Below are 27,619 nucleotides of genomic sequence, written 5' to 3'. Positions count from 1 at the left end.
TAGCATTTGGCATGTATTCATCACCACACTTGACTACAGTTGTGCTGATATTATAGCTCAGCTGTAGAAAAATTAAAGGGGTTGTCCACTTTCATCAAATAATTGACATGGCTTGTATTTCCCACATGCTCTCTATATCAATTCCTCATAGTTCTAGAACTCTAAAAATAGAAACTCACTGGCGTGGTTTTAGGTTGAGGGGTGCTGCAATATACAAAATATCTCCTATCATGATATTAGAGAGTACAACAAATTATACATAACAAAGTATTTTGCGCTATATATATATATATATATATATATATATATATATATATATTAGATGGCAATAACTATTTATTTTCCACTCACTAAATCCAACTGATGTATATATTTGCTGTTGCTTGTAATCCAATCAGGACTGTAGAGTTCGCATTGACTTCTTACTGCAGCAGATCCGATTCAGCCCCGGCCAGTAGTTGTGTTCCGTGTCCGTAGTTGCTATATAATGTTCGCAGGTTTCTGCTTTGATGACGTCAGCAATTGGCTACAGAGGACAGTGAAGTGAGAAATTTGCTATGCGTTTCGGAAGCTATTTGGCTTCCTTCGTAAGAGATCTAGATCTCTGCCTGCTGTCCTTCTATAGAAAGCTTCTATGTTAACTTCCAGTGGATAGAAATCTGTCCTGTTACATGATGATCCCAATGCAGACTCTCTTACTGTGCGTCAGTACATGTGCATTGTGTGTAAGGTCTAGTTCACACCTCCTGTGGGGAGTCCATGGCAAAATCCAATATTTTAATGGCACTAATAACTCTAGTTGCAGTGCTATTTTCAGTTATAAATAACAGGTGCATGACAGAAGGCGAGTGGGAGTCAATAGGAACGGATGCTAAATGGAAGGGCTTCCATTTACCATTTGTTTAAGTTGTCCGTTTTTCTAGTCCATAATCGAATAGACTAATAGACACCAGTTAATTTCTCCTAAGAAGCCAGCCACTTTACACGTAGATCATATGGGCAGGCGCTAAATTACAATTGAAATAGTGCATGTGCAACACCCTCGCCGATGCAATGGCGAGGTAGTGCTTGCGAATACGTCCCATCTGTAGGTAACACCACATTACACTACATGGTCCTTATAGGATCAAGGGGAAATTGCAGTGGTTAATCCTGCCTGGCAAGGCAGATGTTAATTTGTGATGTAATTATGTCAACCAATGTCTGTGTTACATCCTGCCTCTGTGCACTGATAGGTAATTGGAGGAGCAGCCACCACCTGACCAAAGGGAGGTAATAAAACCCCCTAGCCTGGAATGTTCTGGAGGAGAAGGAGAGAAGTCTCTCCCCAGAGGAGAAAGAGAGAAATCTCTCTCAGGAGAGAGACCGGTCCTAGTCAGGCCCTCTGGGTCTGTAGGACACAAGCAGAGAGTAGTTAGCTGAGCAGCAGCTCAGAGACTCTAGCATACCAGACCAGTGCAGGAAGAGCCTAGCCCCTGCCTGAAGTGGAAGCTAAGACTAGAGGTAGTGTAGTGAGGAAAAGGGGTATCATTCCTACCTTCAAGGGTGATACCTGAAGAGATCCAGGACCGAGCTGAAGCCTCCTCTAAGGACACAGCTGCCTCCCAGCCTGCTCTTACATCCAGGCTGGTGAAATACATCCTGTGGCTCCCTCCAAATACCTCTCCAGTACTCCACCTGTTAAAGACACGTTTTCTGCAGTTCCTGCCGGTTGCAATAAACGAACTGTAAGTTGTTTTCTTCAACCTCTGTCTCCGTCTGGTCCCTGCTACTACAACTCCCATCATCACCGGCACCCTGTCCACCACACAGAGACTCACACTCGGGACATTAAGGGGTTGCCCCAGGGAGATCCGCTATAGCAGCCTCTCCCTCATCTTTTCTTGCCAACACCACCCTGCTGGAGACCTGCCAGGCTGTAGGACAGCCCTCCGGTTCCCCCGTACCAAGCACCGTGACAATAGCGTGCTTAGGCCGCAACCGCCAGCCACTCCGGTACCGCGGGCCCCGGCTGTCACCAGGCCTCACCTCAAGGGCTAGGCCCCGGTGGGGGATCCTGTTCGTGACGCCACTTGCAACATCCCCCACCGGGGCCTAGCCCTTGAGGTGAGGCCTGGTGACAGCCGGGGCCCGCGGTACCGGAGTGGCTGGCGGTTGCGGCCTAAGCACGCTATTGTCACGGTGCTTGGTACGGGGGAACCGGAGGGCTGTCCTACAGCCTGGCAGGTCTCCAGCAGGGTGGTGTTGGCAAGAAAAGATGAGGGAGAGGCTGCTATAGCGGATCTCCCTGGGGCAACCCCTTAATGTCCCGAGTGTGAGTCTCTGTGTGGTGGACAGGGTGCCGGTGATGATGGGAGTTGTAGTAGCAGGGACCAGACGGAGACAGAGGTTGAAGAAAACAACTTACAGTTCGTTTATTGCAACCGGCAGGAACTGCAGAAAACGTGTCTTTAACAGGTGGAGTACTGGAGAGGTATTTGGAGGGAGCCACAGGATGTATTTCACCAGCCTGGATGTAAGAGCAGGCTGGGAGGCAGCTGTGTCCTTAGAGGAGGCTTCAGCTCGGTCCTGGATCTCTTCAGGTATCACCCTTGAAGGTAGGAATGATACCCCTTTTCCTCACTACACTACCTCTAGTCTTAGCTTCCACTTCAGGCAGGGGCTAGGCTCTTCCTGCACTGGTCTGGTATGCTAGAGTCTCTGAGCTGCTGCTCAGCTAACTACTCTCTGCTTGTGTCCTACAGACCCAGAGGGCCTGACTAGGACCGGTCTCTCTCCTGAGAGAGATTTCTCTCTTTCTCCTCTGGGGAGAGACTTCTCTCCTTCTCCTCCAGAACATTCCAGGCTAGGGGGTTTTATTACCTCCCTTTGGTCAAGTGGCGTCACGAACAGGATTGATACTTCTGTGCCTTATTACGGCATTAAAGACTTTCCTTTATTAAAAGACTGTGCTGCCTAACCCTGCTGCCATCCGGGTTTAGGCCCAAGGACTTGTGTGTTTCTGGAATGAACTGTGTTATACTGCTGCCACGTGTGGTCGAGCGCCGCTCCCGCACTCCAGAGGTTAATCCTGGCAAGAACTGTACCAGCTCTGCTACATCCGGCGCTGCCGCGCCTAAAGATTTTTACCTCAGAAACTGTGGCGCAGCAAATAATTCCAGCCCGCCAAAACCTTCACTGGCGGGAAACCCAGATGACGCATCAAGCTCCACCCCCGCGCGAAGCCCGCCTCCTGTGGCGCAGGAAAAATTAGAGCCCGCCACAGCTCTTGGCGGGAAGGACTTGGACTCCTCCCACTGGCTCGAGGCGGACTTCCTGCCCTGCCTCAGAGAAGCGCCAGAACTGGAGTGGACTTTGGACAGAGAGGACAACGCCATGTGGGGTCCTCCGCCTCTCCCTCCTGTGGAGCGTCCGGACTTTTACGAGGTCCTAGAGACTATGGTGGTGGTCTCTGCGCAGCCTGTCCGGAGACCCTCCGCTGGACATCGGCTGCACCGAGGTTTGACTCGGGCCTTCGTCACCAGGACATGCTACCAAACGGTGACGCAGTATCAAATCCCACCCGGGCGGTTCCTCGTCCCTATCCCGGCTACCATCCCGGTACCGCGGGTCCACGTGGAGGCGCCACGTGGGGAGGCCCCGACTCCTGCTGAGCCAACGCCTGGGCCTAGTGTGGCCGCTCCACCTGCTCCGAGGCCCACTACTCCTGCTGCGCGGCCTGCTAGCCCCGCTGTGGTGATTCCTGACCCTCCGGTGGTTCCTGCTCCTGTTCCGGCACCTACCTGTCGTCCAAGGAGATCCGAGCCTGCACCGGAGCCACGAGCCCCAGCACCGGCACCTCCGCAGCCTCAAGGCCGAGGTGAGGCCGCCCGCCGGCAACTCCGAGACGCTGTCTCGGACCAGCGACGCAGAGAGAAGGAGGCCCAGCGGTACATGGCCGGTCGATCTACAGCTGGAGCCTGGGTCGAGAAGAACCGCACCACCGGCATGGTCCGGTTCTTCGACAAGCGGAAGGACTATGGCTTCGCCACCCAGGACTACACCGGACGGGAAGTATTTATACCCCGCCGGTCTGTCAAGAGGCCTGATCTGCCAGAGAGACTGCACAACCTGAAGCCGGGAGAGTGCATCGAGTTCTCCCTGCAGGAAGGACCTCGAGGACCCTGGGCGGCTGGTGTGATCCGGATCCCCGACTCCGATGAGGACCGCTACTTCCCGCAGGACGACTGGTATGAGGACGACGAGTGGCCGGAGTCTCCGAACACCTCTTCCTCCTCGGCTGCAAGTCCTCGGGCGGTGACCCACGTGAATGCCCCATCCACAGAAATTGTGAGTACGGGTCCCATTGCCATCCATGGGCCGGGCATGATACAGGGCGCCACCCCCACCGGTTCCCCTGCCGGGAGCATTGCCAGGTCCCGCGGCTCTTCTGTGGGAGAAGACATCCCGGCTAGCGAACCTTGTCCGGAGGTTCCATCTAGGCCCGCATCTCCCCTTGCCGGTTACCAATGGGGTGATGACCCGGCCCCGGAAGAACCGGAGCTGGAAGGAGCCGCGGCGCGGCCGCTGGACTCCGTTTATTTTTTCCTGGACCCCTCCGTGGTCCCTGGCTCAGTTGAGCCCCCGGCTGGAACAGCCGACACCCCGGGCGACAGCGCTCCTCCCCCTGAAGGTCCGGAGGATGTTGCTGCACCTGCAGTACCCACTGCTGCCACCGGGTGTCCCCAGCCGGCACCTACTCCCGCTGAGGACGCACAGGATTCCCTGCAGGAGCTGGATCCTGTCTTTGCTGAACCCAGCGATACTGACTAATCCCTGAAGGGCTGTAGCCCTCTCCAGGTACTTTGTACATATTGTGTGTATAGCTCCATTTTCCCCAAAGAGCCAGAGACAGTCCTGAGACTCTTACCCTTATTTATCTCAGTCAAGAGACTCTCCTTGAACTGATTATTGTCCTGTGCTATGATAGCACCCTTTCTCTGCCACAGCAGAGAATTTCTTCAAAGGACTCTGTCCCTCTACACATAGAGGAGACCCTTTGCATCTTCATTGCACTTTTCCCCACATCAAGGGCTGTACCCAGAAGATGGACTTTGTCAGTAGAGACCTTCTGAGAGACTTTCGCCAGATACTCCAGGGAAAAGTTGCTATTGCTATTGACTATTATTTTGCACTTAATGCCTTCCTTTCTAGGTATGGACATTCTGCTTGCACTTCTTTATGCCTTTTTCTTTTCAGGAAAGAGACATTTGCTACCGTGCTACTCTGAGTAGCCTATCCACCTCTGTAACGTTATGTTATAAGATGTGTACCCATTGGGCTGCTACGCCAATGTGATTTTGCTAACCTGTTGCACACTGTCATATCTGCCAGTAGTCTGCATTAACCCTTTTATAGGCTTTTCAGGTTGTAGTGTGGCTGTGTCGGACCGTCTTTTTGTGTAAAACACTGACTGTTACCTTATCCCCAAACCGAGGTTTGCACATGGGGGTAGTCCGTAAACTGCGGGTCCTTCGGGGACCGGGGGTGTTACACAGATAGCACCTGGATGCCACTCATTCTATGGGTAAGGACGTCAGGAGGTACTTGTGTCGCATATGCTAATGCAATGCAGATAGACACACTATATAATTGCCGCCAGGGAAGAAGCGTTGATCAAACAAATATACAGGCCTTGGTGCAAGGAGTGGATTACAGGACATGACACCACACCTTTCCTACTGTACAGTTCGGTTTAATGGCGTCAGCGACCAACTGTCATACAGCTCTTACATATTTTTGTCTTAGTCCGACACCAACCCAGGTGCCTGTCTCCAGGACCATGGGCGGTTTGTCCCTACACCTCACATAGCCTGCACTTCCCAGAGGTGCCCTTAGCCCCCTCTGTGCCCCAATACATCTGTAGTCGAGCCGAGGGCGGCTCTTTCAATTGCCCCCGGGGTATGCAACACCCTCGCCGATGCAATGGCGAGGTAGTGCTTGCGAATACGTCCCATCTGTAGGTAACACCACATTACACTACATGGTCCTTATAGGATCAAGGGGAAATTGCAGTGGTTAATCCTGCCTGGCAAGGCAGATGTTAATTTGTGATGTAATTATGTCAACCAATGTCTGTGTTACATCCTGCCTCTGTGCACTGAGAGGTAATTGGAGGAGCAGCCACCACCTGACCAAAGGGAGGTAATAAAACCCCCTAGCCTGGAATGTTCTGGAGGAGAAGGAGAGAAGTCTCTCCCCAGAGGAGAAAGAGAGAAATCTCTCTCAGGAGAGAGACCGGTCCTAGTCAGGCCCTCTGGGTCTGTAGGACACAAGCAGAGAGAAGTTAGCTGAGCAGCAGCTCAGAGACTCTAGCATACCAGACCAGTGCAGGAAGAGCCTAGCCCCTGCCTGAAGTGGAAGCTAAGACTAGAGGTAGTGTAGTGAGGAAAAGGGGTATCATTCCTACCTTCAAGGGTGATACCTGAAGAGATCCAGGACCGAGCTGAAGCCTCCTCTAAGGACACAGCTGCCTCCCAGCCTGCTCTTACATCCAGGCTGGTGAAATACATCCTGTGGCTCCCTCCAAATACCTCTCCAGTACTCCACCTGTTAAAGACACGTTTTCTGCAGTTCCTGCCGGTTGCAATAAACGAACTGTAAGTTGTTTTCTTCAACCTCTGTCTCCGTCTGGTCCCTGCTACTACAACTCCCATCATCACCGGCACCCTGTCCACCACACAGAGACTCACACTCGGGACATTAAGGGGTTGCCCCAGGGAGATCCGCTATAGCAGCCTCTCCCTCATCTTTTCTTGCCAACACCACCCTGCTGGAGACCTGCCAGGCTGTAGGACAGCCCTCCGGTTCCCCCGTACCAAGCACCGTGACAATAGCGTGCTTAGGCCGCAACCGCCAGCCACTCCGGTACCGCGGGCCCCGGCTGTCACCAGGCCTCACCTCAAGGGCTAGGCCCCGGTGGGGGATGTTGCACATGTGCTAGTGCTATGATTTACTGATGGGAGCTGAGTTGCTCAGGCTCCAACTTGATCAACTGTATAGATACGGCATTATGGTGCCAGGTATGAATTGATACATATGAGTTGTGACCTATTTTAAAGATGGGTCAACAATATGAAGCAACCCTTTTAATAGATCAGCAGTATGGATGTGTGTGTTAAAAAATAGAAAAATCTTTGTATGCGCAGGCAATGTTGAATGGATAATATTGCAAATAATAGGTTCTAATGAAAATAAACTAGGATAAATGTTTTATATATGGACTTTATCTTCTTTAAATAATTGAAGGATTAGGAAAGTACTTTGTGACCAGATAACATTCTATGTTCAATATGGAATTGGCACACAGAAAGATGCTTTTACTTCCTTTATAGCTGCATTTGAATTACCACTTTCTCCTAAAATATAGTTACATCTGATATTATAATCTTTCCCTGATCAACCAATCACAAAGCAGCTTTATTTTTTCAGAAGCAGAGTAAGCACTACTGAGGGCAGTAAAGAATTTTGCACATGTTTATATGGGATATATATGATGCAAGGTCGGCGACGGAGCAAGAGGTCAGGGCTGGCAGCGAAGGGGCAAAACACTGTGGAAAGCTTCCTCATAGGCATGAAGCACTAAGATCAGGCAGGGAATGCTGGGAGCCGCCAGTCTTTATAGGAATCTGGGAAGAGGGTAGCGCCAATCAGTGGCATGCTAGCCCTTTAAATCCGAAAGTGCCGGCGTGCACATTGGCCAGCCGGGACGGGAGCCAGAAAGTGGTGAGTTGAGTGAGGTTGGAAAGGGGCGCCACCACGGAGAGGGGCAGAGGTGTTCCTGGGATTCAAGACCTAGATCGCAGGGGCACCCGTGACACTAGGACTATCTATCTACTAGGGGGCATGTGCATATTGTACGGCTCTTACGCAATAACATTTTAAAATATGTGGCGTTCATGGCTCTCTCAGCCAAAAAGGTTCCTGACCCCTGCCCTAGAGGGTCCAAAAATTGTAAAAAATTTTCAAAAAAGTTTTAAAATTTATTAAAAATGGTAAAAAAAAAAAACTAAAAGTTCAAATCACCCCCCTTTCCCTAGAACTGATATAAAATGGAATAAACAGTAAAAACCACAGACACAATAGGTATCGCCGCGTCCGAAAATGCCCGATCTAAATATAAAACTGTTATTGGCCAAAACGCAACCTTTACACCATTTTACATCACATAAAAAATGGAATAAAAAGTGACCAAAATGTTACACAGACCTCAAAATGGTAGCAATGAAAACGTCAGCTCATTTCGCACAAAATGATACCAAACACCTCTCCATACGCCACTGTATGAAAAAGTTATTAGCGTCAGATGATGGCGTAATTTCTTCTTTTTTCTTTTTCGTACAATATGCAATATGCAGCAAAGACTTACTGGCTATGGAGAGGGCTCAGCCTGTGAGCCCTTTCCATGCACCGGTACCCGACGCACGCCATACTACTACAGGGCATGTCGGTAAGGGGTTAATAAATTCCCTCCAATGTGTTGAGAAAAAAAAATCAGCTGGATATCAGTGTTCTAAAGCTATAACCACATAAAAAAAACATTATGGCTTCAGCATTAAAATAAATATATTTGCATCCATCCAAATACAATTTTTTTATACTATGTTTTATACTAATACTGCAGAGGTCAGGAAGTGATGTCTTTCCCAGCCATGCTTTTGGTTCCTGTTTTTGTCATTGGTGTGGCTGTTAGAGTTTTTTTAGAGAGAAAGCAGCAACTTGTATGAAAGGTAGTGTGACTTTCCAAAAAAGCATAGGATAAACAGTGTGATAAACCAAGTACAGGCAGTCCCCGGGTTACATACAAGATAGGGTCTGTAGGTTTGTTCTTAAGTTGAGTTTGTATGTAAGTCGGAACTGTATATTTTATCATTGTAATCCCAGACAGAACTTTTTTGGTCTCTGTGACAATTGGATTTTAAAAATGTTGGGTTGTCATAAGAATCAATATTAACACTAGACACATTTGATAACTGTTTCAGCTGTTTATTGTAGCCTAGGACTAAAGTACAATAAATTACCAATATCCAGAGGTCTGTTTGTAACTAGGGGTCGTATGTAAGTCGAGTGTTCTTAAGTAGGGGACCGCCTGTACTCTGGTAGCTCTGTTAAGTTATTTTTAACGTTTTAATGTTTCACAGTTTAAATTTTTTTTTTTTTTCACAATACTAGGTGGAGTTTAATCAAAACTCAGAATCATTATACTTCAATGATGATCAAAGGCGAATCGATTATGTATTGGTTTATGAAGATGAGATTCTCAAGGAGCAGACCAAGAATACAAAGAAGAACCTTCTCCTAAAGCAGAAGGTACATGACTGTTTTAGAATTTGGGATTTGCGGTGGTTTGTGAATTGTTAGCATAATTTACAAACTTTGCTGATAAACTCAAAATCAAAGCAACAAATTTTTTCCCCCAATTCGATTTTTTTTTTTATATTCTTGGGTTAGTGCACTGCAGCTATCTTCTTAAAATCCCGCCAAAGATGTTCTATGGGGTTCATTTCAGGAAACTGTGATGGTCCACTCCAGAACCTTCCATGACTACATATGTGTGCTCCTTATACCCTGGCCATTATCTTGAAACATCTAGCAAAATCTCACCCTGCTGTCACTGTACCCGCCACAGTTACCGTATTTACTGTAGTATAAGCCGACCCGAATGCAAGCCGAGGCCCCTAATTTTACCACAAAAAGCTGGGGAAACCTATTGATACGAGTATAAGCCTAGGGTGGGACACGCATTGGTCACAACCAGTATATAGCTAGTAAGTCCCCTTTCCCCTAGTATATAGCCATCCAGCCCCCGCCCTAAGTAAATAGCCTGCCAGCCCCGGCCCCCAGTATAGCCTGCCAGCCCCGGCCCCCAGTATAGCCATTAGCAACTGCCCCAGTATATAGCCTGCCAGCCCCCTGTCCCCAGTATATAGCCAGCCCCAGTTTGCCTAATTCATAAAAAAAGAAAGTCAATACTCGCTTTTCCGACACCACCCGCTGGTCTTCTCTTATTCGGTCCAGCATCGGACGGCGCACACCCTGATGTAAGCTTGTGCGCCAGAGGGTCACATGGACCTGCCGCTGCCGAACTGAAGAAAAGACCTGCGGGGGCATCAGAACGCTGAATAATGAGCCAAGTTTAGGCTTTTCAGCACATTTTTTGTGCTGAAAAACTCAACTTATTCTCTAGTATATACGGTAGTAATCAGCATTGCTGGGAGAAGGGAACACCCCATCAGAGTACATTAGCCCTGCCAAGACTTTAATGTGCTACCATTGTATCCCAACAAAGTTACCGCTCAGCAATTCTGGGGAAAGGGAACACCTCATCCAAGACTGTAGTTAAACTCTTATTGCTGGCTGGACTTCCTTGCTATCTCCTGTCACAGCTTCCCCGATGGAGAAATTTAAAAAAATTAAAAGGCAAGATTAAGTAAAGGAAGTGGAAGTAGCATAAGCTGACCTTTTCAAGAGATATGGGCCAAGATGTATGGCATCTATAGATTTTTAACCCCTTATCACCAACACTAGTTTTCAGCTCAATGACCAGACTCAATTTTTCAAATCTGCCGTGTCAGGATAATTGGTTATAACTTCGGAACACTTTAACATATCGAGGGGATTCTGAGAATGTTTTCTCGTGACGCATTGTACTTCATGTTAGTTGTAAAATTTAAGTGATAAGTTTTGCGTTGCGGTCTGAAAAAAAAGGGAAAATTTGGCAAAAGTAGGTAAAAATACTTCATTTTCCAAGTTTGAAATGTTCTGCTTTCCAGACAGGAAGTAAAACTACCCAAAAAGCTTGATAATTAACATTTATGGAATGTCTGCTTTATGTTGAGATTATATTTTATGCATCCTCTCATTTTTCTAGGATGATATGAAGCGCAGAACTTTAGATGCGATTTTTCTCAATTTCATGAAAATCCCCAAAACTCACATTTTGAGGGACAACTCATCTTCCAAGTGACTTTGAAAGGCCTAAATAATAGTAAAACCCCATAAATTACCCCATTATAGAAACTTCATCGCATGTAAAACAACTTCTATTGAGTCTATTAACCCTTTAAGTGTTTCACATGGGTTAAAACAATATGGACCTGCAATTTAGAAACTTTTAAATTCTTTTGGAATATACATTGATTTAGGCCAAAACTGACAGTTTCATAATAAATTAAATGATGAAATGCTCAGGAATGTTTGATGCCCAATTTCTCCTGAGTGTACTGATACCCCATATGTGGTGATAATCTGCTGTATGGGCGCACGGCTGGGCATAGAATGAAAGCAGCGCCATTCACAGCGTATTTGTAATGTCACATTGTACAAGCTATAAATTTTAATTTTTTTGGTAATGCGAACATATGAGGCTTATTATTGGTGGGATGAGATACAATGTATAGATATTATTTTTGGGGGCCTTAAGCTTATTCATGAGATTTTATTAACTATTTCAAGGGGGACACAAACAAAATCATCAATTTTTATTTTGGATTTTTAGCACTTTTTTTTCCCCGATCACTGTAACGTAAAAATAATATTTTATCTTTATTCTTATACTCGGGTATATAAAAAAATAAACTCAATACTCACCATTCAGACGGCCCGGGAAGTTCCGCTTCCATCTTCATGTCCGCAGCGGGTCCGCGGCAGCTCCGTCTGCAGTGCCTCTTCTTCTTCGGGCGGGTGTAGGACCGCGACAACTCCGTACTCCCCGGCACACGACTGTGACGTCAGCAACTGTGATGTCACAGTTGTGTGCCAGCAGGGCCGTGCGTACTGTGGGCAGGCTGTATACACCGATGGGCTGGCAGGCTGTATACACCGGTGGGCTGGCAGGCTGTATACACCGGTGGGCTGGCAGGCTGTATACACCGGTGGGCTGGCAGGCTGTATACACCGGTGGGCTGGCAGGCTGTATACACCGGTGGGCTGGCAGGCTGTATACACCGGTGGGCTGGCAGGCTGTATACACCGGTGGGCTGGCAGGCTGTATACAACATGGGGCTGGCAGGCTGTATACAACATGGGGCTGGCAGGCTGTATACAACATGGGGCTGGCAGGCTGTATACAACATGGGGCTGGCAGGCTGTATACAACATGGGGCTGGCAGGCTGTATACAACATGGGGCTGGCAGGCTGTATACAACATGGGGCTGGCAGGCTGTATACAACATGGGGCTGGCAGGCTGTATACAACATGGGGCTGGCTGGCTGTATACAACATGGGGCTGGCTGGCTGTATACTGGGGAGGCTGTGAGCAATGCATTTCGGCTTATACTCGAGTCAATAGGTTTTTCCAGTTTTTGTGTTAAAATTAGGGGTCCGGGTCGGCTTGTACTCGAGTATATACAGTATATAGTTTTGATTATCTTTGCTCAATTTTACTGAGCAAAACCAATATTGGAGAAAATCGCACTGTTTTTACTATTGACAAATTTTCAGGGCCAAAACTTCTGTATTTTTCTGTTGTCAGATCTAGTTGAGGGCTTATTTTTTTGCGTATAGAGTTGTTCTTTTCAGTCGTATCGTATCAGGGAACATAACTTTTTTTGATCACTTTCTAGAACATTTTTTGTGATGGTGTTTGATGAAAAATTGTATAGTACGGGAAGTTTTTCGTGTTTTTTTTTTTTTTTACGTCGTTCACCTTTTTCACCTTTTTCACCATTTTTCACCTTTTGTTCATCTGATCGCTTGTTCAAGCCTTTACACTGCAATACACTTGCATTGCAGTGTATAGTGTAAGTAACTGAGCATGCTGAGCATGCTCAGTTACATACAGCCGGGTCCTGCCGGGAGGGGGAACCCGGCGGGGCCAGAATCCAACAGCCTCGGGTCACTCGCTGGAACCCTGGACTGCAGCAGGAGGGATCGGATCCAATCCCCCGGTAAGCTCACCGGGGGGTGCGATCCACGGTGGGGACACTTACATGCAGCGGTCATGCTTGACCACGGGGTGTAAGGGGTTAAACACCCGGGATCAAAGTTTTTCCGAACCCGGGTGTTAGTGCCGGTTCTGGGCTGTGATATCACCAACCTAACCTGATGTCCCGAAATCATCTTCTAAGAAAGGCGTTGCGTCAGAAGAAGTACCTTTAATGACCGCCAGAAAAAGCCGATAAGGCGGTCATTAAGGGGTTAAGAATTTTTCTAGAAGTAACACAAAATTCTAAATGATGGCCATCGCTGGATATATATTTTTTAATATCTGGTCTACTTTTAATAGAATCCAGGCTTGCACAATTAAAATCTGTGCTGTGATTATAATTATTTAATTTACTATAACAAATAAAAGCTTTACATTAATTGGTTACCACCGGTAACTGACAGTTGCTTCTCTTAGAAATCTACCCCATTGTTGTCATCTCTAGTCATTCCAAGACTGCATAATACTTCTAAAAAATGTTTAACGTCCCCGTTATACCTTTTTTGTGTTTAAATTCAGTTTCCAGTGCAAAAGAAAGTAAAATTGTCAGATACATAACCCCTGCCAATACCCTTTTGTAATGGAATAAACACACAGCAGACACGCACATCCTGCTAGTGGGATATTTCCTGCCGCAGATGTGTTGGTAGGACTTTTTTTTTTTTCTTTTCTTTAAACTACTATACATTTGGTGAGATCAATAAAAACCAGAACAGCATTTGTTTTCCCTTCTAACAGAATATTAGAATACATGCATGGTTTTCATTTGCTGTGTCTTATGTAGACTCATGTTTTTTCAATTTAAACCTGCATGGGAAGTAGGGCGAGTCATATAGTTTGTGGGAATCTTCCAGTTTACAATTCATCGGAGAGAGAGACCTGGGAGGTTCTGACTCACATTCTTTCCCAGCAACATGGAGGAGATTAGGAAAACATATTCTTGTTGCTTATAATGTGGTAGATTAAACTAACCAGTCTAATCACATTATAGCTATAGCTTGGATTAGCTTTTTATTTCTGTAGAACATGTATTGATATAAAATAAAACTTTATTTATCCAAAGGGAAATTATTACTTCTGTATATACTCGAGTATAAGCCTGTGCTGAAAAACCTCACTATGGATCCAGGTAACATGTTACACAGAAAAGTAAATGCAAAACAATGCACATTGGTACAACAATAATTAAAAGGGTTATCAGGGTTTAAGAAATAACTTCGGGCTGGGCGGTGGCAGGCTATTTTAAAAAATAATAAACGCGTACTTACCTCCGTCACTGCTGATGTCCCACTCCACGGTCCGTCTGATCCGCACCCCTGTTTGTTTACAGGGGCACAGAAGCCACGCACAGGGAGCTTTGCCCAGTAAGACGTGACTTGAGAAAGGTGAGAAACTTTCTGCTTCTGAGGAGAAAGTTGGTGCGGTGGAAGACCAAATCCCTCCAATTAATAGAGCGGTCAAAAAAACTTCGCCTCAAGTGGCAAATTTGATGGCTAAAGCTGATGATATTGAAAATGGGCTACGCCGCATTAATGTCCGCATTATAGGGATACTAGAAAGAGCGGAGGGCAATAATCTGGGAGAGTATTTTGAGAACTGACTCCTTAAAACATTTGGCAAAGAGGCCCATACACCTCTGTTTGTGGTGGAATGCACACACAGAGTTCCAACCCGCCCCTTGCCACCGGGGTATCTATTGCAGTCTGTGCTAGTAAGGCTACTCCATTTCAAGGACAGGGATTGCATTTTAAGAATGGCCAGAAACAAGCCTCAGCTACGCATCGAGGGGGTGGAAAGGTTTCCCGCTTTCCTGATTTTTGGGCTGAGGTAGAGTGAAATTGTGCCCAGTTCCAGAATGTGAAGAGAAGGCTCCTGGAGCTTCAGCTGCCATATGCAATGTTTTTATCCTGCAAAACTGTGGGCATCAGCAATGGATACAAACCACTTTTTTGAAACACTACAAGCCGCCACCTCGTGGCTGGATATGAAGGAAAATCGTCCATGAGCTGACCAGGAAGCACGGCACTTGATCACTATGACCTATGAGGAGTCAGTATATGGTGGGAGAAATTGTTCTGCATGGTTGGATTTGCAATTATGTTACCTGTTTTTACCTTTTTCTCCCTGGAGGAACTGTTACGGTTTAATAGAGACAAATGGGTAGAGACGTTTCTATTGAGGGTCTCTCAGAGCAGTGGCTCTTTTACCCCCTTGAGCACCCCAACTCACAGCACGAGCAGTGCTAATTAGATACACTTCTCAATACTTAGGTTGTGGTGTTTTTTTCACCCCATGTGCTATTGTTCTGGTTGTCCGGTGGGTGGGGGAGGGGTGTTTGGGTTTAGGGTATATATTTTCCCTTGTCGCTGTCACACATAGACTTTGGCAATGACAAAGTGATTACACTAGTCACTCAGGTATATTATTTAACTGAATCTCTATTGGATCATGCCCCAATAAGGGTCGGTCTAGAGCTGGGAGATTATAGGCGCAGTTGCCAGGATGTGTGGAAATTGATTGCGTACTGGTTGCCAGTGCTAAACAATTCCCCGTAGATTCAGGCTGATATGGTTGAATTCTTTGCTGACAATTTCAACTCCGTTTGTACAGCGGTATTGTGGGACACGGCAAGTCGCACTTGAGAGGGCAGTATAAGAAACATATTTTGGGCATTAAGCAGAGCACTGTTCTTACCATTATCCCTAGACCTGGCAGTGGCAAGCTCCACTACGGGACTTGCTAGAGAATAAATGGCTAGAGTCTAAAGCTCCTGACGGAACACCTACATCAACAAGCAGCAAAGAAGCGCATTTTCACTAAGCAACAGTTATTTCATTGAAGGGGAAAAAGCAGGACATTTACTGGTCTCTGTGGTTAATGCACAAAACGAGGTGTCGCATATCCCCTGTTTAAGGTCCCCTGAAGGTACGTTAGTGGTGGAGTCGGCAGCAATTGAGGCTGAAATCCAGAGGTATTGTAGAGCGTTGTACTCCTCTAGGCTATGCAAATCTAGTCATACCTAGAGGCTGTAACCCTGCCTTCACTAACAGGGGTGGGGCTGCTGCAGGGAGCAGAGAAGATCTTAGCTCCACAGCGCAAGACAGAAAAGCAAGATGGCTGCCAACCCTAAAGTCAGAAGATGCATGGTCGGAAACTATGGGCAACTGAAATTGTGTACTCAAGGACTCATAAACAGGTTGGATAATTTCTGTGAAATGCTGTATTTTTGTTAATAACAGGGAATTAACTCCTTAAGGACCTAGCCCTTTTTTTGTTTTTATCCATTTCCATTTTTCACTCCCCACCTTCAAAAATGTATAACTTTTTAATTTTTACACGCAAAGAGCTGTGTGATGGCTTGTTTTCTGCGGAACAAAATGGTGAGTTTTCTTGTGGGCTTGGATTTTATGGCTTTTGCTGTGCGCTCCAAATGCAGTACAAACACGGGATTACCAAATTTCGTATAGGTTTTAATATTTTTATACATTTACAAAAAAATTTTGGGGATTTTGCCATCTTCTGGCGCTAATAACTTTTTCATACTTCGTTGTACGGAGATCAGGGTGGTGTCATTTTTTGCAACTTTTTGATGATGTTTTGAATTCTATCATTTTTAGGCCTATATGACCTTTTGATCACTTTTTTTTATAGATTTTTAAAAAAATATTTTTCAAAATGCAAAACAGTGCCACTTTCGACTTTGGGTGCTATTATATATTTTATAACAGGGAAAGTGGGGTGATTTGAATTTTTAAGTTTTTTATTATTTTTACAGTATGGCAGTATATGGGGATTTTCCTCCTCATTCATTGCAATTTGCTAAAAAAACGAGACGAGACAGCCTCTGGTCATGTCACGGGGAGCGATGATCCTCGGCAAGATGGCGACCCCCATGATCCGCCATCTTCTCAAAGCCGCCGGCAGCTTTGCCAGCGGCGATCAGCGGCATAACACCCTAGCACCGTTCGCGGGTGTTACCAGTAAGTCTTTGCTGCAATATGCTACAAAGACTTGCCGGTTATGGAGAGGGCTCAGCCCGTGAGCCCTCTCCATGCACTGGGACCCAACGCGCCTTGAATACACGGCAGGCGGTCAGGAACCGGATAACAGTTGATATCTCTGGCTCTGTGAGGCACCCATACACAATATCATATTAAAGGGAAGATTCTCATGGTTAATTTGATACCAGAATTGTGTTTCTAGATAACCGGGTCTGGAGATATAGCAGTTTGAAGTTGGCTACTGTCATGAGGTAAATTAATGTCTTTTTGGCAATTTGTCACAGTAAAAGCTTTATATTTATATGGGGTGGTCGTGAAGAGGTTAAATGAGTTTATTTTGTCCATGTGACTGCTTGTATCCATTGCATCTGTCAACTTCCTTCTTCTGTTTCTCCTTCTCCTCCTTTGACCTTCAGCTAACAGACTGGAAGGTGGGATATTTCAAACCGTTGATATTGCATAAGCATTGTGTTTCTAGGTGCCACACAAGCAGTATTAAAGTTAGTCATAAGGGTGAGTTTTAGAAATGGCTTCCACTCCAGGCTGTACCTTTAACCGTGGACATCTCGGGTTCTATGGCACCTAGAAACTCTGTTTAACCGGTTCGCGACCGCCCGCCGTGAATACACGGCGGTCGCGTTCCGATGCATGGAGAGGGCTCGCGGGCCGAGCCCTCTCCGTAGCCGGTAAGTCTCTGCTGCATATTGCAGCAAAGGCTTACCGGTAACACCCGCGATCGGTGCCGGCACCGATCGCGGGCGTTTTCTTGCAGAACGCCGCCGGCAAAGCTGCCGGCGGCTTCAAACAGATGGCGGCGCATCCATTGCCATGGTAGCTTCGGGTCTCACAAAGACCCGAAGCTACTTCGGGTTAACCCATTCATTACAATGTGCTGTCAGCACATTGTAATGTATGAGGAGTAAAATCCCCATATACTGCCATACTGTAGTATGGCAGTATATGGTAGGATCGATCAGACAACCTAGGGTTAAAGTACCCTAGGGAGTCTGAAAAATAGTAAAAATAAAAATTAAAAAAAAGTTTAAAAAAAAAATAATAAAAAACCCTAAAAATTCAAATCACCCCCCTTTCCCTAGAACTGATATAAATAAACAGTAAAAATCATAAACACATTAGGTATCGCTGCGTCCAAAAATGCCTGATCTATCAAAATATAATAACGGTTTTTCACTGCGTTTAACCCCGTAACGGAAAATCGCGTCCAAAGTCAAAACTGGCACTTCTTTGCCATTTAAAAAAAAATTAAAAATTCTATAAAAAGTGATCAAAAGGTCGTACATTCCTAAAAATAATATAATTGAAAACATCATCAAAAGTCGCAAAAGATGACACCACCCTCAACTCCATACACCAAAGTATGAAAAAGTTATAAGCACAAGAAGACGGCAAAATGTAAAAAAAAATTTGTTCATGAGGTTTTAATTTTTGTAAATGTATGAAAACATTATAAAACCTATACAAATTTGGTGTCCCTGTAATCGTACTGACCCAAAGAATAAATTAGATGCGTCATTTGTGGCGTGAAATGAAAGCCGTAATATCCAAGCCCACAAGAATACGACACAAATGCGTTTTTTCACCATTTTCACTGAATTTGGAATTTTTTTCCCGCTTCCCAGTACATGGCATGGAATATTTAATACCATCACTATGAAGTGCAATTTGTTACGCAAAAAACAAGCTATCACATAGCTTTTTATGTGTAAAAATAAAAAAGTTATAGATTTGTGAAGGTGGGGAGTGAAAAATGGAAATGAAAAAACGGGAAAGGGCCCGGTCCTTAACCGGTTAAGGAGTTTGTCCTTTTTAAATTATATTACAGCTGTGTTTCTAGGTGCCACGGATCACAATGTACAGCCATTGTAACAAGGGCTTATTTTGGGGTAAACACCAAAGGATGGCATCCCATTAAATGCAATTGTATTTCTGCTTCCTTTCTAATATTCCAGAAATCTTTTTAAATACCGGTATGTTTAGTTCTTGATTAGTAGTATCCTAAAACCAAAGTAGTGGTAGTGAACTCCAAGGACCTTTTGGCATAAAAAGAAAAGTCCACACAACCTTTTATCATCCACTTGTAACTTGTCTGTGCACATGCTTTCTCACAACTTAAGAAAAGTATGCACTGAATGATGTGGTTGCCAACCATGAATATATTTATCCTTAATTATAGCATTGTTCTTATATTGTGGTGAGAGCAGAATACCTCAGAGATTTGTGTTGCTGTTGGTTTGTGTCTCAGTAGTATAATTAAGATGGTTAAGGGTTGTATCTTTACTACCACGTGAGGCAAAAGTATGCTTTAGAGAAGAATTCTTCTACTCTCTTGTAAAAATTTGTATGTGCATATAATAAGATTGAGGCTGTGTTCATTTCATGATAGTAGCCTTCCTTTGACTATATATTTTGGGTGAATCCATGTATACATTTGGCAGAAGACTGTATTGTATGCCACTGTAAAGGCATGGAACACCAAGGACACCCTGTTAACCCCTTAATGCTGAAGCCACTTTTCACCTTCCTGACACGGCCCATTTTTTAAAATCTGACATGTGTCTATTTAAGTGGTTATAACTTTGGAACGCTTTAACATATCCAGTTGATTTTGAGATTGTTTTTTCATGACACATTGTACTTCATGCTGGTTGAGAAATTTAATCAATATATTTAGTATTTATTTATGAAATAAATGGAAATTTGGCAAAATTTTTGAAAAAAACAATGTTTTCCAAATTCAAAAGTTTCTACTTTTTGAAAAGTTGGTCATATCACTAAAATAACTTGATAACTAACATTTTCCATATGTCTGCTTTAACTTGGCATCATTTTTCAAACATCTTTTCCTTTTTTTAGGATGTTAGGAGGCTTATAACTTTAGGTGCTATTTTTCAGATTTTCATGAAAATCATCAAAACCTACTTTTGGAGGGTCAATTTAGTTAGAAGTGACTTTATAAGGCCTACATGACAGAAAACCCCCACAAATGACACCATTTCAGAAACTACACCCCTCAAAATATTCAAAACAACCTTTGGGAATTTTGTTAACCCTATGAGCGTTTCATGAGGATGAAAGATAAATGAAAGTGAAATTACAGAAATGTAATTTTATCTTACTATAGATTCATTGAACACTAAAATTTGCACCTTCACAATGGGTTAAAAAGGAAAATGCATTTTACCATGTTTAGGGCAATTCCTCCTGAGCATGCCAATACCCATTTTGTCACTGTACCCTGCTGCACGGGCACAGGGGGGCACTTGGAAGGGAAAGAGCATTGTTTCGTTTTTGCAGGGCAAATATGGCTGAAAAAGTTTTCATGTGTCAGGATGCATTTGGAAAGCCATAATGGTACCAAAACAGAGGAAAGCCCCAACAAGAGACACCATTTTGGAAAGTACACCCCTTGGAGAGTTTAGCAAGGTGTAATTTGTGTAGTTGCCCCAATAGTTGTTTGATTCAATTAGGCCCCAAAAGGGAAAAAAGGTGAAAATTTTCTCAAAAAAGTCACTTTTACCCCAAATTTTTGTAAGCCACAAGGGATAAAAGATGAAACAACCCCCATAAATGTGTAAAACTATTTCTCCTAAGCACAGAACTGCACCACTTTTGCATATAAAGTGTTGTATGGGTACACAGTGGGGCTCAGAAGGGAAAGAGGGCCGTTGGCCTTTTAGAAGCCAGATATGACAATCATCCTTTACAAGTGTCAGGATGCATTTGGAGAGCCCTAGTGGTACCAAAACAGAGGGGAACCCCAACAAGTGTCACCATTTTGGAAAGTGCACCCTTTGGAGAATTTAGCAAGGTGTAATATGTGTATTTTCCCCTACAGGTGTTTGTTTCAATTAGGTCCCAAAAAGGAAAAATATGAACATTTTCCCAAAAAAGTCACTTTTACGGCTATTTTTTGTATCCCATAAGGCATTAAAGATAAAACAACCCCAAAAAATGTGTACTAGCATTTCTCCCGAGTATAAAATTGCCCCACACATGCAAATAAAATGTTGTATGGGTACGCAGTGAAGCTCAGAAGGGAAAGAGGGGCGTTGGCCTTTTAGAAGCCAAATTTGACAGACATCCTTTACATATGTCAGGATGCATTTAGAGAGCTGTAGTGGTACCAAAACAGAGGGGAACCCCAACAAGTATCACCATTTTGGAAAGCACACTCCTTAGAGAATTTAGCAAGGTGTAATATGTGTATTTGTCCATAAAGTTGTTTGATTTAATTAGGACTTAAATAGGAAAAAGGTGAAAATTTTCTTATAAAGGTCGTTGTACCCCTAATTTTTTATAGCCACAAGGGATAAAAATATGTAATAACCCCCCAAAATGTGTAGACCTATTTCTCTCGAGTGTAGAAGTACCCCACATGTGTATATAAAATGTTGTATGGGCGCACAGTAAAAGGGAAGGGGGATGTTTGCCTTTTATAAGCCAAATTTGACAGAAATGTTTGACATGCATTTGGAGAACCCTAGTGGTATAAAACAGATAAGAATCCGAAAAGTGACCCTAATTTTTGAATGCACACCCCTTAGAGAATTTTGCAATGTGTAATATATGTATTTGCTCCTACAGGTGAATGATCCAATTAGGCCCTAAACATAAAAAAGGTGAACATTTTCCTATAAATGTCACTTTACCCCTAATTTTTGTAAGCCACAAGGGATAATATATTAAATAACCCCGAAAAAGGTGTAAAACTATTTCTCCCGAGTGTAGAAGTACCCCACATGTGCATATAAAATGCTTTATGGGCGCACAGTAGAGGAAAAGAGGGATGTTTGTCTTTTAGAGGCCAAATTTGTAAGAAATCCTTCACATGTGTCAGGATACATTTGGAGAGCCGTAGTGGTACCAAAACAGAGGAAAACCCGAAAAGTGACCCTAATTGTTGAATGTACACCCCTTGGGGAATATAGCAAGGTGTAATATGTGGTGTAGTGTAATACACGTGGTGAAATGAGCATTTTGAACATACAGGTGGTTTCCAAATATGATGTGCAATGGAGTCCAAGATGGAAATTGCAATTATTTCTGGAAAGTTCAGTGCCCGTTATGTGGCGCCCCTTATGAAATAATGGAGGGTTATAGGGAGCAACGGGACCTAACAGTTGTTACAATTATTCATTTTACCTAAATGAATTCACAACAGGTTGGGCGTGAATTGTGAATGTGTTGCGTATAAGGAGGTAGATGATACCAAGGGACCAACTAAACTTTTGTCACTCTAGAGTTGTTGCAGGTCTCATAGTAGTATGTAGTGTCCATCCCAACTCCTCTTTTGGAACAGACTCTTTATTGAGTCCTACAATTAGAAGCAGCAGAATTCACCGGGAAAATGCTGTCCTGACAAAACACAGGAACATCTAAACCAGAGGTACTGGGGCCCCGTCCTTCTTGTCCCAATATTAGTTTCCTAATACCTTCCTCTTGAAAACGGAGAAATGATACGGCAGGACCTGCACATTGGAACAGCATGTAAGAGTTGTACAGCATCATCTGTACAATGTGCACGGCCAGCGCTTTTGTACCATATCTTCGTTTTCCGTAGGGAAATTATCGCCAAGTGTTGCTCTTATTCACCTTAGCGATGCCCATTGTGACGAATATTGCTGCTTTTGGCTGGACCAAATCGACCAGCCAATAGCGGCAAACATGGACAGAGGGGGGCAGCAAAACCCTTCTGGAGCACAAGGCACAATTGGTGGCAGTCAGGAACAGCCGCCACCCTGCCCCGATCACCGTGTCTACAGACATGGTGACCGGTATTACTGACGTCATAAGTAAATTCACTTCTATTGGCTGGTCTGAATTGATGAGCCAATAGCAGGGATCGTGAACTGGGGGTGTGGGGGGGACGGAACCATTCTGGTCCATGGGGCAGGATGGATGGCCGTCAGGATCAGCCGCCATCTTGCCCCGATCATGGTGTCTGTACCGTGTGGGCAAGTCACTACCCACCGCACCGTTCTATGACAACGCGCGTTGGGAATAGGCTATACAATCTTTATTTATTTTTTAAGCAATTTAAACAAATAAGGGTTTATTTTTTGCGAGACGAGATGCACTGTAAAAAAAACCTTCATTTTAGTGGGTTTTTAGTTTATTGAAGCAATTTTATTAATTCTTTATATGTAGAGGAAAATAAAATCATCAATTCTTGTTTTGGATTTTTAGCATTTTTTTGGGGGGTTGTTCACTGTAGCATAACAATAATATATTATCTTTATTCTACGGATCACTACGATTACGGTGATACCTCATTTATATAGTTTATTTTATATTTGTCCAATTTTATTGAAGGAAAACTAGAATAGAAAAAATTGCATTTGTTTTAGTATTGTCATTTTTATAGCAGCATAACTTTAGTATTTTTTGGTTTACGGAGCTGGTTGTAAGCTTATTTTTTGCGTGACAAGTTGTTCTTTTCAGTAGTATCATTTTGGTGCTTGTAACTTTTTCGGATCACTTTTTAGAACATTTTTTGTAAAGCAATTTGATAAAAAGTTTTAATTTTTGGCAAGTTTTGGGGGGTTTTTTTCTACCATGTTCACCGAGCGGGTCCAATTATGATTAGGATTTATTGTACAGATTGTTACGGACGCGGCGATACCAAATAAGTGAGGTTTTTTTGTGATTTAGTGTTTTTTATACTTTATTACTTTTGTACAGGGAAATGTGGTGTTTGGGGGGACTTTCACTTTCTTTTATTATTTATTTTTATTTAAAAAAACTTTATTTATTGTTTTAACTTTTTTTTACAGTAACTTACATATTAGCTTGAACAAGTGATCTTCTGATCACTTGTTCAAGCTATTTTACAGGTTACACAGTGCAATACAGATGTATTGCACTGTGTAATGTAAGACACTGAGCATGCTGCGCATGCCCAGTGTCTTACAGCCGGGTCCTGCCAGGAGGCACGGACCCGGCACCGGGAGGAAGATCGCGCAGCCCCGGGCACCGGCAGTCCCGGGGCTGCGATCGGAGCTGCGGACCCCCCCGGTAAGTGCCGCGGGGGGGTCCGATTGACATCAAATACTTTTTAAATGCCTCTAACAAGCCGCGGTCAGCGCGACCGCGGCATGTTAGGGGTTAACACCCGCGATCGGAGAAATCTCCGATCGCGGGTGTTAGAGGCGGGTGTCGGCTATAATATATAGCCGACACCCGCAGCTTCTGGCGCCGGCTCCGTTCAGGAGCCGGCGCCAGAAGTTTGACGTAATAGTACTGCATTTTGCGGGAACGCACCTCCCGCGATGCAGTACTATTACGTCAAATGTCGGGAAGGGGTTAAAGACAAATAAAAAAGCAGGAGGGTAATAAACATGTACTTAGCTCAGTGGGTATGTGTGAATATAAGTATTTTTTTCACAAAAAGAAAAAGTTTATGCATCGACGAAGGAGTACCATTTATACTTGAGTATAAGCCGAGTTTTTCAGCACAAAATTTGTCAATTAAAAAGTCTATTAAAAAAATTAACACTGCATGTCCCCCGTAGGTCCTCTTCTGCTTCCAATGCCGCCTTGGGTCCTTTGGGTCCACTTCAGGTTCTTCGACTCCTCTTCATGAAGTTCCGCTCCTCTTTGGGTCCCCTCGCGATGCTTGCTGCTCACAAACAATGACGTTTGCAAGCGGCTTACATCATTTTATGTGCCGGCCGAGCGTGAAAACCTGAAGAGGAGCGGAAGGACCCGTGGTGGTATTGGAAGCAGGAGAGGACCTACGGGGGACGTTGGAAAGGTGAGTCCTTTTTTTTTTTTTTTCTACAGGGGCTAGCTGGCTATATACCAGGGGCTTGCACAATATATTTACCACAGGGGGCTGGCAGGCTGTATACTACAGGGGCTGGCTGGCTATATACTACAGGGAGCTGGCTGGTTATATACTGTGAGGCGGTGAACAATGCATTTCCCACCCTCGGCTTATAATTGAGTGGATATGTTTTCCCAGTTTTTTTGTGTTAAAATTAGGGGTCTCGGCTTATACTCGGGTTGGCTTATACTTGAGTATATACGGTATACAACTTTTATAAGCAGAACTCTAATTTGTCCAGAAATAGATCCCTGATTCTCTACATTCTGTTCTCCTGGATTTGCCTATTAACTATGACATGGTGTTAACATCTATGAATTGATATAAATTGTATCCATAATATATTGTCTAGATTAGCCATATTAAGCACATTATTTATATATGCATATTTTATTGTATGAATATAGTAGATTATACTTATACACACATGTCCACAGTTTCTTTATTGAAATTTTTCCTTAGACCCTTGGTTTCACATTGAGAGCACAGTAACTCGGCATAGATTAAATTAGGGAAGTGCCAGTAAACCCCACTTTGGTTTTTTTTTATTTGAAAAAAATCATATTTTACCAATTAAATATACTTCTCCCATAAAAATAAAAGTATTACATTCTCTGAATAAAGTTACATTCGCAAAAGTGGGATAGTACAAAGAGATTGAATAATAAAAGCGGGACTGTACAAAGCCAAAGTGGGACTTTTTTCCTGTTTTTTTTTTTTCTTTTTTTGTGTTCATGCATTCATGATTCAGAAACATTACTATGTATTATGTACCAAACATACCTTGAGAATGCTGTAGCTACACTGATGCAGAAGCATATCTTGTTTAATCCCTCAGCTGAGTGGTGCTGCTGAAAAAACAATTATAACATTCAGGATCTTGGGAAAGCTGGGATGGATTCACTACACAAGCTTCCTGAACGTTCCAGACTGGACTAATCAACCTTAGCTGGATCACTCGTACACAGCAGCTGTTGGATGTTAAAGCGACTTGATTACTTCTGCCTGTCAGGCACATCAGTGATTACATCATTCTCTCAAGCTGTGCATACTTAAAGGGAACCTTTCATCAGAAATTGGCCTAATAACCACTACCAGTATGTTGTCTAGCAGTTGAACAGCTTCTAGATCAGGGGTCCCCAAACTTTTTACATAGGAGGCCGATCACTGTCCCTCTCAGACCGTTGGAGGGCCGGACTGAAGTTTAAAAATAAAAAAAATATAAGAAATTACAGCGCTAGCGGTACATGCGACCGCATCCGTAATACACTGGGCCCCCCTCAATTAATTATTTAATATTCTGCACCCCTTTGTGAACTATTTTATTTATTGGCCCAGTTAATGAATTAATTAGGTCAATTAATTATTAAATATGCTGCCCCCCCATTAATTACTAGACTGCCCCTCATAATTATTTCCTATGCTGCCCCCCACCATTAATTATTTCCTATGCTGCCCCCCACCATTAATTATTTCCTATGCTGCCCCCTGCCATTAATTATTTCCTATGTGGCCCCTCATAATTAATTATTTCCTATGCTGCCCCTCATAATTAATTATTTCCTATGCTGCCCCTTATAATTTATTATTTCCTATGCTACCCCTTATAATGTATTATTTCCTATGCTGCCCCTCATAATGTATTATTTCCTATGCTGCCCCTTATAATGTATTATTTCCTATGCTGCCCCTCATAATTTATTATTTCCTATGCTGCCCCTCATAATTTATTATTTCCTATGCTGCCCCTCATAATTTATTATTTCCTATGCTGCCCCTTATAATGTATTATTTCCTATGCTGCCCCTCATAATTTATTATTTCCTATGCTGCCCCTTATAATTTATTATTTCCTATGCTGCCCCTTATAATTTATTATTCCCTATGCTGCCCCTCATAATTTATTATTTCCTATGCTGCCCCTTATAATTTATTATTTCCTATGCTGCCCCTTATAATTTATTATTTCCTGTGCTGCCCCTTATGAGGAAATAATTCATTATGAGGGGCAGCATAGAAAATAATTATAATTGATTATTCCCTATGCTGCCCCCTCATAATTATTCCCTATGCTGCCCCTCCATTATTATTTTCTATAATGGCCCCATAATCCATAATTTCATATATTAGGGCAGCCACAATGTTTCTACTGCTGTTTTAAAAAAAAAAACAAAAAAAACCCTGTACTTACCTCTGGCTCCCGCGTCATCTTTCTTCTGGTTGCTGCCGCGCATCCAGGTTCAGGGAGCGATGTGCGCCAGGGTTGTCTTCCGGCCACATCGCTCCACCTGCAACAATAGTGCTCGAGCGGCCGTTTCCGGCCGCATTGAGCACTATTCAGTGACGGGCAGGAGCTTCCTGTCCGGATGGACGGAGGCCCCTGCCCGACTGCCGAAGGCCGTGGCCCAATCATAGGCCACGGCCTAATCATTGACCCTACTGGAGCGCCAACCCGGGGGCCCCCAAATAACAAATCCGGATCCGGGGGCCTATAGAAACGGTCCGTGGGCCGCAAGTGGCCCGCGGCCGTAGTTTGGGGACCCCTGTTCTAGATCATGTTACTGTCATGACCCAGCTTTTTGTCATCATCCAGAAAATTTACTTTGAGGTTAGATATGTATCTATAAGCTGCTCAGCTGCTTGACAACATACTGCAAGTGGTTTATTGGGTCAATTTATGATAACAGGTTCCCTTTAATGTGAGAGGAGAAGCACTGGAGTCAGGCACAGAAGAGACAGTCTCATTATCATAATTGTATAATTGTTATTTCAGCAAAACCACTCAGCAAAGGGATTAAACAATATA

General features: G+C 44.0%; 1 protein-coding gene across 1 annotated transcript in view; it reads left to right on the top strand.

Moving 5' to 3' along the window:
* The window catches only part of ANO6 (anoctamin 6), a 74,324-nt gene that overhangs the window by 14,379 nt on the left and 32,326 nt on the right, over positions 1 to 27,619 (top strand). Inside the window, exon 4 of the mRNA XM_072146842.1 lies at positions 9,211 to 9,348. Coding sequence (XP_072002943.1) covers positions 9,211 to 9,348 — 138 coding nt within the window. The remainder of the gene's footprint in view (positions 1 to 9,210; positions 9,349 to 27,619) is intronic.

This window comes from Engystomops pustulosus, chromosome 4 (genome assembly GCF_040894005.1).
Source record: "Engystomops pustulosus chromosome 4, aEngPut4.maternal, whole genome shotgun sequence".
NCBI lineage: Eukaryota > Metazoa > Chordata > Amphibia > Anura > Leptodactylidae > Engystomops > Engystomops pustulosus.
Note: the sequence above shows the minus strand (reverse complement) of the source record. Positions and strands in the feature narration are given on the sequence as shown.